This window comes from Parasteatoda tepidariorum, chromosome X2 (genome assembly GCF_043381705.1).
Source record: "Parasteatoda tepidariorum isolate YZ-2023 chromosome X2, CAS_Ptep_4.0, whole genome shotgun sequence".
NCBI classification, from domain to species: Eukaryota; Metazoa; Arthropoda; class Arachnida; order Araneae; family Theridiidae; genus Parasteatoda; species Parasteatoda tepidariorum.
This window is the reverse complement of record NC_092215.1, coordinates 15137094-15156879: the sequence shown is the minus strand read 5'-3', so window position 1 is coordinate 15156879 and position 19786 is coordinate 15137094. Positions and strand designations below refer to the sequence as shown.

The window sequence follows — 19786 nt, the reverse complement described above, 5'->3', positions numbered from 1 at the left end:
TCACGTGATTTTAAAATTCAATATCGTGATTTTTATTCACGCTATTTTAAAATTGAACATCGCGATTCTTATTCACGCGATTTTAAAATCAAACATTGTGGTTCTCATTCACGCGATTTTAAAATCCAACATCACGATTCTTATTCAAGCGATTTTAAAATCCAACATCGCAATTCTTATTCACCCTATTTTAAAACCGAACATCGCGATTCTTATTCACGCAATCTTAAAATCCAACATCGCGATTTTAAAATCCGATATCGCCTTATTCACGCGATTTTAAAATCCGACATCGCAATACTTTTTCACGCGATTTTAAAATCAAGCATCGCGATTCCTATTCACGCGATTTTGAAATCCAACATCGCGATTCTTAATCTAAGGCCTCTAATAATTGTGTGAGAAATGAACTTTCTTGTCCTATCAACACGGATGATCAAAAGTCTGCAAAACGCAGTCTACAGATCAGTCATGTTAATAAAAGACCATCAAAAAAACAAAGAACTGATGAGAAAGTCCATAAAGGTCTTTTGACCATTAAAGAAATGTTTTTTTAAAATGATGTGATACATAAAATTGTGCTTATGCATAATTACTCAGTTATCTAAATTATGAAAAAAAAAATTATTTGAATCAAGATTTTATTTAAGAACATAATTACCATTTATTTATATTTAATTGAATAGATAATAATGTAATCATTATCAGATTGGCCATTGAATTCATATCATTTTTTCTTTTGCACGTTTAATGCTACAGTTATAAACTTCCTCTTTTTTGTGTTTTTGTCAATCACATCCCTGAATATAGTGTATAATAGTTTTAAGATTATGGTCCGAAATTTGTTGGACAATTCTTTCCCCTCCGACTGTCAAACTCACTTGACAACAAACTTTTAGAGGAACTAGATAAGAAGAATTACCCAAATAGTGATTCCATTTTCTATTATGAGGATAAGTTAACTGTTAAAATGATTTTTGGGCAAGAAGCTAATATCTAAAACAAAGGCAGCTAACTTTCACATGACCTGAAATACAAAACTAAAATCGTTCAACAAAAATAACTTTAACTGGACAATTAGGTGTTATTCCCTCACTTATGCAAGTATAAAAAGAAGTTTAATTTTTTTATTTATTCATATCTAATGAGCTACTTGATTTAATTTCAATGGAGACAAACAATCATAACAGACCCTTCACAAAATAATTTATCTCTTAACTCTTAATCGGACCCCTCACAAATTTGTTTATCTTCCTTATTGTCTTGTTAATGGAATAAACCCTTCTCGGGGTGGGGTGAAAGACGGTTCGAGTCAAACTAAGTTTCCCTAAGTTTAAATTCCAAACATAGTATTCTAAGAAAATATTTCTACTTTTACAAATGTGTGTGCATTCTTATTAACATTAAATCATAATTTTTTTTGTAAATAAATGACTACGTTATATTTATTCATGAAATTAATTAATAGAGTATTGTGGGAATAAAAATTAATTTCTGGCAATTTTTTAAATAAAATATTATAAATTTGAAATTTTTTTAAGTCTAATTAATGCATAGCGCATAAAAAATTTTACATTACTAAGTTGTGTAATTTAAAATATGTCAATTGAAATTATTAAAAATGTCAGTGATTTTGTTTCCACATTATTCATTTGAAATGAATATTCCTTGTTGAGCAGCAGTATAGACTAAATACCAAATATTTGTATGTTGCATCTATAATTTAGTAACAAATTCAGATGAGCTAAGAATACCTTTAATATTAATTATGCTGAGGGATCATGTGAAAGAGAATTGTATAACAGATTATTGGTCAGCAAATTAAATAATTACGATATTTAATTGGTTACAACATTAATTAATTGGTTACAACATTAATTAATCAATGCACAGATACAGATTTCTTCAAATTTTACAAGCTCTGCATTTTGCAGATAATTCTTCTAAGCTGAAGCATGATGAGAGTTGCATCAAACTTTGGAAAGTGTAAGATGTGTATGACCTAATTTATATTTCATTCAAAAGTATTACTCTTTAAAAGAAATATCAATCGAAGTCATTATAAAATTTAAAAGAATAATAATATTTAAGCAATATATGTTTTAAAAACACAAGCAGTGAGACATAAAAATTTACAAAATGACTGATAAAGAATTCTATGCATATATGAGCAGGTTTATTTTGGGAAGGACGAATTGTGATTAATTCAGCAAAATAAATTAAGGGAAAAGGCTATGCAAACAACATCTTTTCTTCCCTAGATTTATTTGCAGATACAATGAAAACCTATCAAGACAATAGTTGTGGAACTGTCCAAGCAAATAAGAAGAATTTTCGTAAATTTGTTCAGGATAAAGAATGAAAACCTGATGAAAGTCAAATTCTTTGTCGTAAAGAAGGTAGGGTAGCAGTATGCTGCAATGACAAGCAGGATTTTAATCTTCTAAGCAATCTTAGTAGCCCTGGAGCAAGATTCAACGCAAAGTTAGATTGTCTTCGATTATACAGAGCATATCGGTTTTGAATTGAGTGATTGAACGGCTAATCCCTATAATTTTGGACACTAAGCTGAGTGGACAAAAAAATATAATTTTCTGTATAATAGGTTTGAGTGATGTGAACACTCATATTATTGAAAAAAAGTTATCCGGGAGGAAAAACTCATAAACCGTATCGAATGAATGTCAATCGGTCACTCCTAGATAAAGCTCTTTAGTTACGCCTCACTGTAATATTATTGTGTAACCATCTTCCTCACTCAGCAGCAAAATGATATAAATGGAGAAGATGCACATACTAAGACGCAAAAAGAAAATATGATGCTTCACAGTCTGCTATAAGAAAGGAATTCAACGACCTTCAACAATAAATTGTCAAACATGTTATATTGCTCTCTGTGTTGATCATGACTGCTGAATCGAGTATCTCGGGAACAAAAAATCTAAAATCACAGCTTTATTTAGTACTGTTTAGTTTATTTCTATTTTTACTTTTGAGTAATATATATCAAATTTACCTTTTTACTACAGCTATCTTATGTATTATTTGCAATTATTAATAAATGTTTTAGAAGAATCTCAAAACCATTCCAAAAAGCTAAGAAAATGATAATTTAAAAGAAATTAACTGAAACAAATGATAATCAAATAATGAAAACTATAAGAATATAAATAAAAATTATAATATTATGAAATATTTAACTTAATTCTTTAAAATTAAAATTGAAAATATTTTATTTTTGTTAATTCGAGAGGCAACATTACGAAATAAGTTGATTTAATATATACTTAGTATTTTATATTTACTATTTTATGCTCTATATGCTGAAACAGAATAAATATTAATAGTCTGTAAGTTTTAACTCTGTGTTGTGGGCTAAAATTTAGGATTTTTAAAAAAATTTTTATGGGTGGAAAAACAAGTGCATATGACGGAATTAATATTTTTCAAAAAATTAGTATCACACTATTTCCTTATAGATTTTGAGTCAATAATATTTTAAAGTAATAGCATTTCGTACATTTCTTACCAACACATTATTTTTTTAAATAATTATTATTTTATTTTTTTAAATAATAGTTATTATTAATAAGAATTATTTTCTATCATATGAATTTGGTTTTCCATACTCAAAAATTATTTTTAAATCCTTTGCATTTTAACCCACAGAGAACTGCGGTCTAAGCAATAGACTGACAGCCTTCATACAAAGTATAATAAATATTAAACTGACTCTTATTTTGTAGTCCTCAAGTCGTACTATGCCCATTATCGGATATTTTTTATTTTGAATTATTGGATTTTTATGAAGATTTTAAATAAAATAATGAAAATTTGATTTCAAGTAGTTGAACTGGTAATAGTATAAATGTAAGGTAAATATTAAAAAGAAAGGAGATTAATGGTAGTTTGAATTTGTTTGAAATTTTGATGTTTTGAAATAATTTTTTTAATTGTGTAATTTAACAAAACCTGTTTTTTTTCTTCTAAAAATAAAAAGAATTAAAATATGGATCACAAACAAAGAATTTAATTTGTTGCTAAACATATAAATTAGAGTTATGGTTTTCGATTTGTAAAGTTTGTGAGAAAACAATAAAATAGTAACTATCAGTTTTTAATTTAAAAAGTAAATTATTACACAGCCAAAATGTACATGTGGAAGGAATTAATTACTATGATTTATACATAGTTACAAATGCTTATGTATATGAAAATGTACCTTGAAATTTAACGATAGAATTTTATTTACAATTTTTTATTTTTAAAAACGTTAGATATGTATTTTTATCCCTTTAAAAATTTTTTTAAATAAACTTAATACAAAACTAAAAAAAAATGTCCCAGTGTGGCTTTTTGATATGTTTTAGATTCACATTCAAACAATTCCTTCTTTATTGAAATATGTTTCGAATGTTTTCTGATAAAAAAGAAAACCATTCTAACCATAGAGCTAGCTATATACTGAAGCTATATTATAATGTTCCATTTTTCATATGAATACCTTTTGAAAATGCACCAGTAATATTAAAATTCTATCAAAACACATTCTAATAAAAATGGATAAATTAATTGCTATAAATTGGACGACTATGAATGTTGAATATAGTGTAAGGTTACTTTTTTTTTATAAGCAAATATTTGATATTTCAATAATGCAACTTATTGAAACAGGAATTTCATGGAAGCTTAAATAAAAGCCTATATTAAAAAATATTGAAAATTGGTTAAAAAATTCATTTAATTCATAATTTAAAATATTTATTTCACTACATTAAATAAACACTTAATTTTGTAAAAGCCCCAATAAAATTTTAATTTTAGCTGGAAACATTGAGACCATTCAGCTAACAAAGAGTCATATTATCTTATATATATAGGGGAGTGTCGGGTACCCCCGCCCACTGTCAATTTCATATGTATAGAATACTTTTTCAAGTCAATGAGCCATCAGACATTAATTGTTGTATTAAAAAATAAAATATTTTCAAAGTTTCAAGTATTTATGCAGCTGGTAACATGGTAAACAATAGTTTTGAAAATATGTTGAATATATATTCGATTATGTGAATATATTGTGATAAAAATGATAAATGAGGTTTATCTACTGTCAATACATTGGTCATTTTCATTTACACCTGAAAAATCAGTAAAATTTTTTTTTTGTAACTGGGAGTGGCTACCCGACACATTTTGAAAAGAGCTGAAAAACATGTTTTTTTAAATTTCTATTTTTTTAAGTTAAACTATTCTTTTTTCGGTTTATTCTTTTTGCATTATTTAATTAGATAATGAAACAATAGAAACATACAAAAATATTGATTATTACTCAATATTATACAGAAATATAAGCAATACTCCTTAAGTGGGTGGGGCTACTCGACTCTCCCCTAAATATTTTTTTTAAAAGAAAGATAACAAAAATTCTGATTTTAAATTTTTTTTATACAGTGATCTCTCATTTATGTGCGGGGGCGAGGGGCCACACGAAAGGTGCATATAAGTGAGACACGCGTATAAGTGAAAAGCCATAATAAAGATCTTAAAAATAGAACATTATTACATTTACAACAATATATTTCAAATTAATACTATGTATACCTGACTGAACATTTAAATAAGATGAGATTCAAATTTTAATATATTTAACTATAAATTAATAAGTTAAAGAAAATTAAAATGCTTACATACCCAAATTTAATTTTTTATTCCAGTTATGAATTTTTCACAAAATAATTTACAATCGAGGTTTGTTTTTGTTTTCGGGAGTTTCCAAAAAGAGCCTTTTCAAGTCCATCAAGACTTGAAAAAGTTCCTTCACTTCCAGAATGAAATTGAAAATAATCACGCAGAGTTTATAGTGCCTGTAAAACGACTGTGTGAGTTGGGGGAACTTATGCAGTGTCTTCATCAATGTCGTCTATCTCTTCATCATTGTCGGCACCATTTATTTCAGCTGCAATTTCTCCAATATCTCGTATTTGAGCCGTAATTAAATACTCTTCTACGTCAACGAATTCGTTAAAAGTACAATTACCCATTCCACCAGACACAGTATTCCAATCCTCTTCACTAATGTCATTTTCATTTTCGGGCTCTGGCTCTTCACATTCAGATTCTTCTGGAAGCAGAAATCCAGCTTTTTTAAAGCAGTTTTGAATACACTTGTCTGTGATGCTTCTCCATGATGAACACATCATGTGCATTGCATCAAGGACAGTGATTTGTTTTAGCTCGTCTTTTGCTTGAAGTTTTGTTTCCATGGCAGCCAAAAGACGACGAGTTACAGTTTTTTGATAGTGTACTTTTACACAACGGATGATGCTTAGATCCAAGGGTTGAATTTTGCTAGTGCAATTTGCAGGAACATAAACAACTTTCTTGTTCGCAGTTTTATTGCTACTATAGTTGCATGGGAGCTTTTTCACATTCCTAAAACATCGCGGTTTGCTTGATCTTCCAATGACTAATGGTGTGAATTTTTCTGAGCCATCAGCGTTGCAACATAACAAGACAGTTAACCTTTCTTTACTTTTCTTCCCACCATGACATGATTCTCCCTTAAATGATAAAGTTTTGTCAGGCATCATTTTAAAAAAAAGTCCTGTTTCGTCACAATTGTAGATGTTTTTTAGTTCGTATCCTTTTATTAAAGTGGCCAATTGCTCTTTCCACTGTTGAACAGTTTCTTCATTGACACTCCCACTTTTTCCAGAAAGGACACGAGCAGCTAAACCATGTCTGTTTTTAAATTTTTCAATCCATCCGTGAGATGCTGAAAAGTTTTGCATATCAAAACTCTTGGACAACTCTACAGCTTTCCCTTTCAAGAGTTCAACATTAACGGGAATGTTTGAAGCACGATCTTCTTTAAACCTTGTCAACAAAACTTTTAAAAATTCCTCGTACTTCCCACCTTGAATCCTGCTTCTTTTCTTCGATTGCGCACCACATTCTCGATTAGCTATTAAAATCGCTTCTCGATTTTTTAAAATCCCTCTTAAAGTTGATTCGGGGATATTAAAAGATTCCGCCAAAGCTTTTTTCGAGGTGAAAGAATTTTCTTTGAATTTTTTTATCACATCCATTTTAAATGAAAGCGAAAATTTTGTTCTCTTCGCCATGCTGAAAAGTACGCATCTAACTAAACACCGACTTCAGTTAGTCGACGATGTCATGTGGTTTTTGCACTAACATCTTTAATTGGCTGTCAGTTTTACCTACCTCAATCACAAGAGCGACCCCTCCTTGTACCCCTCAAAGTGAAATGTGTTCCTGGAATTTTAACAATAGGGGTAAGAGATAAAAGAGGAAAGCAGTAGGGGAGTCATCTAAGGCCTTAAAATGTGGGTTGCATACCTGCCAACTCTTCCGGATTTTCCGGTAGATTTTATTTTCATTTTTAAAGTGGTAGCAATACTCCGGTTATTCCAATTAACTTTTTGAATTATAATGATAATTATAAATGAGTTTGACCACCACTACATATAAATAATTACAATAAGCATATGAAAGCATAATAATCCTTGCGCAAGCAAATTTCAACGGGAACAAAATATAAATATATTTTTGAGTCAGATTGTTTTTCGTTTATTGTTTTACAACCACTCTGAAAATCCATTTTCGGAAAGAGTGAAAGTTGGCAGGTATGGGGTTGTGACCACACAAAGATAAGAAAAACGTGAGCATTCCAAGAAAAACATGTCAAAAGGATGAAAATTCTTATGATAAGCAATATGCTACACTTTTGGGACCCCTCCTTTTCAAAGTGAGAAAGTTTTTGCGCCGCGCATAAGTGAGAGGTGATTCTTCAGAGCAGCGCATAAATGAAAAAGAGTTATCATTGTTTTTCTATATCCCCAGCCAGGACTGCTACAAAAGCGCACATAAGTGAGAAACGCGTATAAAAGAGAGCATGCATAAGTGAGAGATCACTGTATCTAAATTCAAAAATATTTTTTATGGTGTACACAATAATTTTATTTATCATTAATAATTTTTAAGCAAATTTACTTAAAAATACTATAAAAATGTTCTGATTAATTATTTGTTATCTAAAAAATAATGTCAAGTGATTTATGAAATATTCTTAAATTTATAATATATTCTTAGATTTATATTATAATATATTTTCTATTTGAATAATTTCTACCGAAATAAGTGTACCAATAATGTCAATAATGCTTTTAACATATTATTAAGGAACTAAGTTTCTTAGGTCATTAATTTAAGTTCTGATCAGGAACAAAAATTATTAAAAAATATAAAACTGTTAATATAAAAAATTGTACAAAGTAAATAAAACTAGATGTTGTAAAATTCTCAGAAAATCATCTGTCATAAAACTAATCTTAACTATAAAAGTAAATTATTCAGTTTCGGGATTGTTGAACACACAATAGAATATACGTTATTTAAAAATATGTGTAAAATTTAGAATACTTTAGGAAGTACAAAAAGGTGATCAGGTAGCCTAATCATTGTAATCATTATTCTAAAGCTTGCGCCAATCTTGGGGATTTTTTTTTAAGCTGCACTGCTGCCTAAAGGTTAACATTTGTCAAATTCCTATTATACTCAAATTGTTTGTTTCTTTATTCAAAATGCAATTCTTTGGAAATTTTTAAGTTTCATACTTCATATTTTTTCTACTCACATTTTAGGTGTTTTAAGTCAAGTGAGAGCATGTAAAATCTGTTTCTAAATTTTCTTTAACTTTTTTTAAAGAAAAAAATAGAGAAGTTTTAATAAATTATCAATTTTAAACAACTAAACATTGTAATTCTTAGTGGCTTTTCAGATCTTTCCACTTCTAAAGAGCTGATAAGCAATTTATGTGCATGCGTCATTGAAATCTACATTCTATCATTCATTGCATTTATTTTAAATAGTGCTGAACTCTTAAAATACTAATAAAATATGTTTATTTTATTAAGCTTTTAAGTTTAAAATATTTCCCTTTAGTTCTTATTAAGAATTCTAGAAATGTGTTCCATTTGAAAATGGTTTAATATCTTTTTAGAGTTTTACCAAGTATTATTAAGCATCCAGAAGAATCTATTGAAGATTACAGCAAAAGAATACAAGAAACTATGGCCAAGTCTTTGGAATCTTCTCCTACAATTTATACCTCATCAGATAAAGATGAATTAATAAAGCGGTTAAAAACATCAGCTTTGCCAGGTACTTTTCATTTTAAGTATGAAGTATTCCTTGACACTGATCCCATTATAATGTACCAAATATTTTGTAAATTAGTTTGATTGATAAAAAAAAAAATAAAGCAATGGTTTACAACCAGGAGTCACTTGGCCATTTTGCTAAGACTGACAAGCTGGATGAAGAGATGCCATCTTGTATGCTTTGTATGCAAAATGTTTCTAGTGGTACCAAATTTTGTATTTTAATGTATTATTTTTGATTTAGTATATTTGATTCATAGTTATTTTGCCTACCACTACTTATAAATAACTCATAAGTTCAAACAACTAGTTAAAGTAATTCAAGAGTTGGTATAACTCATTATTTTACTTCAATTATTTTGTGTGCCTTTTGAAGTGTTGGAAAAACTAAGGAAGTTTTACATTATAGTTTTCTACCTCTATACAAATCTTTTAAGAAAACAACAGTTAGCTCTCTGAAAAAAAAAATAGTTTTTGCTAAAATTCATAATTTTTATAATTTTTGAGAAAGAAAGTAAAATTTCCTTATTAAAAATAATTTATTTTGTTAATATGGAGATAAACAAAAAATAACTGTATTAAGATTATATTTATTATGGGAATAAATTATATGTATCCCTTTGACACTGTATTCATTATGTTTCATCATGGGTAAAATGGTTGAGCTTTAACTACACATAGCAGCTGAGCATGGGTTTATCTTCTACTGAAAAAATAATAATGCTTACTTTCACTGTGATTGATTGTTGAATAGGTTAAAAATTTCAGTAATGAAATAGTATATTTATTAATACAGAATAACATGCTATACAGTCAGCCCCGCTTAAAGGAATACCATCGGTTCCAACCAACTCTATTCCATTAAGCAGGTTATTCGATTAAAAGCAGAGTGCATTATTCGATCTTAAATACTATGTTTTTACAAAATTTTACTTCTAAATGGTATTTAATACCTATTCGGTTGTTCGATAATAAATGTCATTTTTTCATGTTTTTCAAAGGTATTTTTTTAATATTAACAACAAACATTAATCAATGATATATTGACCATTCTGTTGGATTACCTTCAGCCACCTTTCGATAAGTTGAAAAATTCCACGTTCGAAGAAGCTTTGATTTTTAGAAGCGAAGAACTGGTCCAACTCATTTTTAATAGCCTGATTGGAATCGAAAGTTTTACCATTCAAATGGTTTTGAAGGGATCGAAACAAATGGTAATCTGATGGTGCTAAGTCAGGGCTATAGGGTATATGTGGCATCAGTTCCCAATTCAGCTCCATTAATTTTTGACGGGTTATCAAAGATGTGTGGGGCTGGCATTATCATAATGGAACATAACTCTTTTGCGATTGGCCAGTTCAGGGCGTTTTCTCTTGATTTCTTCATTTAATTTTGATAGTTGACGACAGTGGACATTTGAATCAATAGTTTGATTTCTTGGAAGCAGCTCAAAGTAGACTATACCCTTACAATCCCACCACGCAGAAAGCATAATCTTCTTTTGGTTATATTGACTTAGGATGTCGATTGTGGGAGTTCATCTTGCTTGGTCCATGATCGTTTTCGGACTACGTTATTGTAAACAATCCATTTTTCATCGCCCATTATGATTCTTTTCAGAAATGGGTCGTTTTTGTTACGCATAAGATTTGCATTTAAAGATTAAGATTTGCATTTGTTAATGCGTTTGGTGAGGTGGATTTCCTTTAATTCGTGAGGAACCCAAACATCCAGTTGTTTTACGTAACCAAGCTGTTGTAAATGCAAGTAAACGGTTGAATTTGAGCTGTTGAGCTTCGATTAACGCTTTTATTTTGTCGTCATCAGTAGTGGTTGGACGACCAGTATGTGGTGCATTTTGCTCATTAAAATTTCCAGCACGAAAGCGAGCACTCCAACGCTGACACTGGCGTTCAGTAAGGCAGTCCTCACCATAAACTTCACACAATTTTTTCCTAGCTTGCACTGCTTTTTCGCCCTTTCGGAAGTAAAACAATAAAATATGACGATAATGCTCTCTTTGAGTGTCCATTTTCAACTAAATTTTTAACCAACTTGTTGTTTACTAATGACGCTCTGGTTTTGACTAAAGAAAGTCTAAAGTCTAATCTTCAAAATAGTATATAATAATGTAAGCTACGCAATCACTACTACATTAAATATGCAATTCAAGTCATCTATGAGAAAAAAAACTACATTAATTATCGAACAACCCAATAGTATAATGTTATGATTAAATAAACTCAATTTTATGATCAACAAACAATTATATTTAAAACTATCAATATAAGTTCTCATAAAATATGAATCTCATTTAAAGTAATAAGAAAATAAATCAATGATAATGAAAAATATAATATACATACTATAATATTATTTTATTCCAAAAAAATCTAATAGAAAACTGTTTTGATACACGTTTAATAGAACATTTCTTCACTTCTTTTTCTGTACATTATAGTCCCCTCCATTACATTCAAAATGTCCCCTTATTGTGGCTAAAGAATTAATTGTTGGAGGATGGGGTAGATGGTCCTGGTCCTCTTCTTCCTCATCTGCTTGCGCGGCGATTGTCGTGCTATTACCTTCTTCTAATTCAATGTCTTCCACTTCATCCAAATTTATAAACTCTATCCAATCATTATCTGTCATGCCCAACCCTTCAAATTCGGAATTCAAAAATTCTTCTAAGTCGTAGATGAATGTTTCATCATCTCTAATTTCTTCGGGTGGGAAAAATTGTGCTTTTTTGAAGCAGTTATTAACCACTTCCATTGGGGCACTATCCCAGGCATGTTTCACGCAGTGTATTGCCGTCAAGAGGTTTACTTTTTTATAAACTGACGGCAATGATTCTTCTGGTGTAGCTTCTTCCAAGAAGCACAAGACCTCTTGAATCACTTGCTTCCGATGGCAGGCTTTAAAGGATCGGATAATTTCCTGATCAAGAGGTTGAATTTTGCAAGTTGCATTCGCGGGAAGAAATTGTTAAATGATATTGGTCAGGCGCAGTGAGTAAATTTTATGACTTGAAACATTGTCAAGAAATAAGACTACTTTTTTATTTCGCCGTTTAAAATCCAAATCTAAATTGACCAACCATTTTCTAAAAATGTTTCTCGCAATTCACACATTTCGAGATTGCATACGGAATCAGGCATTTTTTTAATCCCTTTTAAGCATCTCGGCTGCTTGCTTTTTCCAATCATTAAGGGCTCGAGCTTTTCTGCCCCTGCTTGATTGGCACAAAATCAAGGTTGGCAAGTTTCTGCCGAGGTGGTTAAAACCACTGGTAGAAACCGGTTAAAACTGGCATGGCAGAAACCCTTTTCTGTCACATTTGTGGCAGAAATTCAGAAAATGACATGAAAGTAAGTACTGAGATTGACATACAATCAATAATTCATAGAAAATTTTTTTTTAAACAAAATACAATTTATTTACAAAATTATCACCATTCAAAATAAAATATAACATTGTTTTGCACTCTGCAGTTATCTATACAAAAGACAAGTTTTTATGCAGTTTCTAAACCTAAACAATTTCTCAATTTGCTATGCATAACGAGAAATTGAGAAGATTCTCTCAAGTCCAGCAGAACTAGCAGGCATTGCCATCCGCAAAAGATTAAAACTGTTACTGTTATAATAATTGGATTGTTGCCATGCAAATTATGTCGTGAAAAGAAGAAAAACTATTTGAAAATAGCTCTATTCAGTTATGTTAAGAGTTAAATGATAATAATTACTGAATTTCAGAGTTTAATATAATAAACTGAAATCTAGTATTTAAATTTATTATTACATTACTTTATTCTTTATTTTAAATAACTATTTGGTATACTGCACTCCTTATATTTAATGTAAGCAAAATAATATATATTTACAAACAATGAATTAAAAAGTTTGTTACAGTTACATGGAGGTAAATTTTTTTAGTTTACTTAAACAATTACATTAAGTAATTACTAGAACTAATATAGAAGTTTTTTTAGTTTCTGCCAGTTTTTACCGGTTATAACCAGTTTCTGTTTGCTTAGTAAGGCACATTAGTTTTGATACTCCTATTTCCCAGGGCAGGGTAGTGATTGTAGCTCTAAAATAAATTTATATTTCAATAAAAAAATTTTTTAACATTGCTTTTGAGATAAGAATGCTCTTAATTATATCTACTTTGATTATATTTATAAGTATAAATGCTCATAATAATTTTTTATATTAAGTTTAAGAGATCATGGCTATCAAAATTAGGTTTTACTTGGGCTATAGTATACTTTACTGAACTCAACACATTTTTATGAAAAATAACAAGAAAAATGTACTAGTATATCAGCATATTTAAAATCTGAAAGACAGCATAACAATTAATATCTGTCATAGCAATTTAATGTGTTTTTACTAATTATAACAAATGTGTTTTTATTTTATTTAATTTAGTTTTAAGAAATTGATTTGTTTTTCATGAGGAACTTATATGCAGGCAGAAACTTGTGTGATAACTCTTCTTTATCTTTGAAATATGTTGACTAAATTGCATCATTATGCTATTTCAGTATTTTTTGTTCTCATTTGATTACTTGCCTATATAATGAGAATGTGTTAACAGTTTTGTATTTTAATTTAATGTAAGGAATAAGGCTAGTAGCTTAAGTTATAAATAATGTTGGCGCAATGATTTTTTTTAGCAAAAAAGCGTAGGTTAAATGATTTAAGTTAAAATTAAAGTACTATGCAGTAAAATCTGTAAATATTTTTATAAAGTACTTTAATAAATTGATTTTTTTACATGTTTGTGAAAAATACAATTGTTTGTGTTATACTTTATCTGATAAAGCTAATCTATTACTTCATGTTATTTAGCTTCTTCGTGTCCAGCTTCATCCCAAGTTAATGTTCCTGCTTTAGGATTGCAATCCTCCGATCAAGACATTTTAAACATGCAATGCACGCAGGTATGTATGTTTAACTAGTTTAAATAAATCTGTATATACATGCAATCCACAACCAATGAAGTGACCTTTAGTGCAGTAAATGTATACTGAAATTACAACATAAGTTTGGTATGTCATAAGTGTGCAAAAATATAGTAAATAATTGTAACTAAAATGTGTTAGACTAATTTTGATAAAACCATGTTGTATTTTTATATAAAAATTAGGAAATTGGCAGAATAATTCATAATTAATGCAGCATATTTTTTATGTAAATATGTAATGGTACATTAGTATCATTTATAATTATACATTAAAGGGGAAAAATGCATGAATAAAAATTAGAGGTAAATATATCAATTTGTGTTATACGTGTATATTGGCAGCCATTTTTGCTAACTTTAGAGAATTCCAGAATCAAAATAAATTTAAAAAGTTTGCTACTAAAAATAAATATTAAATAATACTAATAAAAAATAACTGGATTAACATTTTAGGAAAGGTGAAAATACTTTAAAATTCGAAAAGTAGGACTTATAAATGTACAAAGATCAGTAGTGTGTCCTTTTAAATTTAGTGAATTCAGTAAATTTAGTGAATTCTTCATGTTAATTTCTACAGGATAATGCATTATCCTATTTTGATTATCCCTATAAATCTGAATAATCCTTATTTCTCTATTTTCTGACTCTACTTCACATCTATGATTGCTAAGCATATGAATCTAGAGATCTTGAAACTCGTTATTTCTTCAAATAATTTCAAGTTGTTTGACATTTAATATGCTGTCAAAGAAATAGGGGTATATTTATTTATTTTTGAGAAACTTTTAATATGAAATGACTCGTTGTCATTGGATGTATTTTATTTTTAAAGTAATCTGTTTTATAATCAATAATCTTCCTTATGGGAACAAAAAAAGTTTTGAGTTCTGACTCTGTGGAAGGTTCATGTTTATAGAACTGAAACTATAGTATGTCTATTTTTATATCTTCTTTTTTGTTTAATTCATATATAACACAAAGTTTACCATATTTTCATTTGGACACATGAAATGTTTGACTTGTTTCTTGACCATTTAGGGAAGAAAAAGTCATTGGAATGAATAGTTAAGTCTGCTTGTTATGAAGAGCATTAAATAAAGTAACATTACATTCAGTGTTCATTCTAGTCCTTAAAAAAAGGCAGGGCCTTTGAAACTGAAAAGGGCAGTTGTAACAAGTTTTTGCATAGCTTTTGAGACACTCAAAAATATATGAAGCTCTTAATTTTAGATTATTTTTTTTTGTTGAAGATTAGTTTAAATTAAGAATAATTCCTGAGTTAAATTCCCACGTTCTATAAATTTGCTGAAAATGAATGAAAATAAGAAGTAATTGTTATAATTGGCAAAAAATTACTGAAAATTAATGTGGAATTATGATAATTAATATCCAAATTGACAAAACCGATAAGAAATAGTCAAGAAATGACAAACAGCTGCCAAAAAAACAATCCATAAACAACGTTGGTTTACAATGGAGTCTATCTGAATTGAGAATGTCAAAAAGTGACTCCTTAAATTGAAAATCTTGCTAGTCGTTATAACATATAAAAGTTAAAGAAGAAAAGAAAAATGAAAATGGCCCAAAAAGTTGCGAGGCTTTCTGACCGCGAATTGAATGAGTCAGAAAGTGATAACTCAAATTTGAAATAACATATTAAAGATATCAGAGTTTGAGTAATCATGTGTAAAAGGCTGAAAATATGTTAACTATCACTAAACAATGTCAATTATGTTGGAATCATCACAAATTAAATGCCTGAAATGATAACTCTAATTCGAAGTTGAAACATTGTAATAAATCTGATAAAAATATCGAAAAATATAAAAACCATATGCAAAGGACTAAAAAAAATGCTATATAACTACTGAAAAGACTATTCTGTTGTTTGGAAAGTTTGTGACGGTACATGCATTATCTAGCATTGTAGAATCTATGTAAACTTTCTGAATGACCCAATATTATCCGTCGATGAGTAATTACAACAATATCATCAAAAATCTAACATCGTAGAAAAAATATCCTATTAAAAATATCGAAATTTTAAAAACCACGTGACAACAGACACTAAAATGATAAATAGGAAAAATTGTGATGAAATCAAAAAGAATCAAACGCATCAAATAGTGATAACTCAGTTTGTAAAACCATCATGAAATAGTGTGAAATTGCTTTGCAATAGTCACAAACTAAATGCAACAAAGTGATAACGCAAATTTGTGATTCCCATGTCATAACAACATTGTCATATTGAAACTATCGAATTTGAAAAACCGGTAAAAGTAAAAGGCCAAAAAAATAATAAATAGCTTCCGAAAAAATATCATTAAGCAATGTTAAATTCTGTTAGAATCGTCACAAATCGAACACTTCAAAGAACTAATAGCTCAAGTTTGAAATGCACTTCGCATAATAATGTGTTAAAAATATCGAAATTTGAAGAACCACAAGGAAGCGTTCGAAAAATGATTAATTATGGCAAAAATTTTTTTTTACTGCCCAAACAACTATCGGAATACCTTGTTTATTTTGAAAAAAAAATCTGTGCGAATAGACAATCCTCCCCCTTTAATATATTTGAAATTTATAAGGTTCACAGGCCTAAACTGCAAATCCTTCCTAAAATTAACCCTTATTGTATGAAATAGCAAAAGCGTACTTCATGCATTGTTATAATGGAAGGGTTGCTGTAAGTGGTATTAAAGAGCAAAGAATATTATAATATGTATGATGTTAGAACAATAAAACTCTTGTTTTGTTTCTTTTATTAAGGATCTGTCGATGAATACTGCTGCTGCTAGTTTTGGAAAAACACCTAAACAGCGTATGCTTTCCTATCAAGAAAGACGTGCTAAGCTGATTGAAGCAGCTAGAATAAAGTATTTACAGAAGCGTTGTAAAATAGTAAAAGAAAACTAGTGAAATTGTTATATTTTTTTTGTGATTTTTAGGGTCTTTATTAAATAACTAATCTTAAAAAAAATTAATAATCTTGTTCAAAGTATATAGAATGAACTAGTGAAATTTTATAGTTTGTGGAGAAAATTTCTATTTAAAATAGAATTACATATCTAAAGTAAGATTTCCACTAATTTCTTTATTAAGTCTGAAAATAAAGGGAATAAACTCTTTAAATTTTACAAAGTAATTTATTAATGTTTTTTTTTATTATCCTAAAGTATCTTATATAATTTTTTATTTTTGTATTTCTATGAAATCCTAATGCAGGATGTTTAAAAAAAATTGATGTTTTGCAACTTTGAGATTTGGAAAGACACACATATATGACATATTCATCAAAAACAGCTTGACCTTTTTTCTAATGTATCACGATTGTTTTTTATTTTCCATGCAAAAGTTCCTAACACATTGCACTCATGTGAAAGAAAGTAATAAGTTTTTATATTTATTAATAAGAGTTAGGAAATAAAAGTGTAATGCTCATTTTATAATTTATGAAATGGTATTAAAAACTTTTTATACAAATTTTAACAAATGTTTTAACCTTTTTAATTGCTTGAAACTCTACAAAACTTACTCAGTTTTTATAAGTATTTTTTTAATTTCCCTGAATCTATTTTAGTAATTTATTTGCAGCAGATAAATATTTTAGTTTCTTTTCATTACCAATGACTCTTTGACGTTTACTATTCCTAACTCTAGTTGTATTTTAATTGGTAATGATAAAATTAAAAAATTTCTTTACTTCCTATTTTAAGAAATATTTAGATAAAGAAATACAAATTCTCGATCTAAACTTTTAAACCAGAATTACACATTATCTTTTATTAATGTGTATTTCTATATTTTGCACGTCATTAACTTCACATAAATTTAATCCTCTTCTTATTACTTTATTTTGTATGCATTCAGTTAACACCTCATCTTTAAATAGTATTCTTCTAGTTTTGCTGTTGGTGTTTGCTTAAGTTGATTGCAGAACTTTCTGTGAATCGTGAAATAGTTTTGTTATAAGAGCCTAAATAAAAAAGTACAAGTACTTCATCACTATCGAAAAATATGCAAAATGTTATTTTGAACACAATGGATATATATATATTTATTTTATCACATTGCTATTGCATACTTTTTAAAAACTGAAATGTATTAAATAATATTGCTTATGTAAATTTTGTAAAAAAAAATGTATATATCTCTCTTTATAATCAAGACTTTAAGATTACTTGTATTTGTGATATCTTTATATTGTACATGTCTGATGTAAATAGTATTATATTAAACTAACCTATTTTCAATATTTTTTACTTTTCTTAGTTCATACTGAATTCACACTTTATAAATCATTGCATTTATTTTTAAATTAAATAAGAAGTAAAAAGAATCTATTATACGAAGTTCATTATTAATTTTTAGAGAGAAGAATGAAATTCTCTTAGTTAGTAAATTAAAAACGTAATTTTCTCATATCTGAGTTGTGACTGACATAAGAATTTTATATAACTAAGTTCTTTTAGAAAGTTTTAACTCTTATCTGAAATGGTAAGTAGCTAAAGTATAGTATAAAAACAAAAATATTCATTGATCATAACTTGAAATTTCAAACCACTTTTATAACAGTTTCAACCAAACTAAAACCAGACTACAGTGGAACCTTGATAATTTCAGATTTGATAGTTTGAGTTTCCCATAAATCTGAGTTAGTGGTAAATCAGTTAAATTCCCAAATAGCAATCAATGCATATATAACATTTAATAGATTTACTGCTTCAACATTTTAATGCCATTGTAATGTGGATTAATTAAATTATAATGGGATTCATATTATGTTTTAATTAGCAACTCATTTCTAGTTTAGTTCAGCCCATGGATCTGAGAGTTCTCTAAAACTATTGCTACTGATTGCTTCAATCTCTTCTATGTGCCACAAAAGGTTACAAAACTATTGCAAAAACTTTGAAAAAAAATTGCTTTGAAGGAATTACTGTGAAGATTTGCTGTATTCAGTGGCTGGATCATCATACGTTTTTAATTTAAACATACGTGCGATAAAATTTTCTGAAATCTGTTTAGTCAATTAAATTTCATGATACCATTAATTCTAATTATCATGATTTATTGTATTTCAAGTCATCCAAATTTAAGTTTTTTTTATGCTTTTTGACCTTAGAAACATATTAGTTCAAGTTTCTATAATTCAATGTTGGTCCAATTTCCTTCACTTCAATTTCTTCACTTCAGTATCTTCATTTATTTTGGAACACTCTACTGTCAAAATATTTTTCCCTATGACATGTTTCTGACAAAAAAGTTTAAACCAGTCAATTTTAATACAATTCAACTCCTTGTAATAATTGCCAAATTGTTAATGTAAAATAGTTTTATATCTCAATTTGAGTTGAAAATTCAAATATTGCTTTCAAGTTTTCTGAAAAATTAAATCTTTGCTAAATACGAGGTTGACTACTACAGTTGCTTTATTCTGAACATTTATGCATTAATTATACATTGTGTGCTTTAAGTATGGGTGTACATTTAAAAAAGATAATAAAGCATTATAAAATTAAAATTTTTTTCTTAGAAATACATAGGGTAACTCCTTTTTTATGCTTCAACTCAATATATATATATATTTTTTTATTGTTCAAGCTGTGTTGTTATAATAAAATTTT

The 19786-nt window shown here is 28.4% G+C and overlaps 1 protein-coding gene across 2 annotated transcripts in view; it reads left to right on the top strand.

The window, feature by feature from the left end:
- Positions 1-18412, top strand: part of LOC107457335 (lipid droplet-regulating VLDL assembly factor AUP1 homolog) — a 32117-nt gene extending 13705 nt beyond the window's left edge. For both annotated transcript variants that reach the window (XM_043056544.2, XM_071188446.1), the window contains 3 exons: positions 9023-9183; positions 14042-14133; positions 16929-18412. In XM_043056544.2, coding sequence (XP_042912478.1) covers positions 9023-9183; positions 14042-14133; positions 16929-17075 — 400 coding nt within the window. In that variant the 3' untranslated portion in view covers positions 17076-18412. The remainder of the gene's footprint in view (positions 1-9022; positions 9184-14041; positions 14134-16928) is intronic.
- Positions 18413-19786: the final 1374 nt, after the last annotated feature.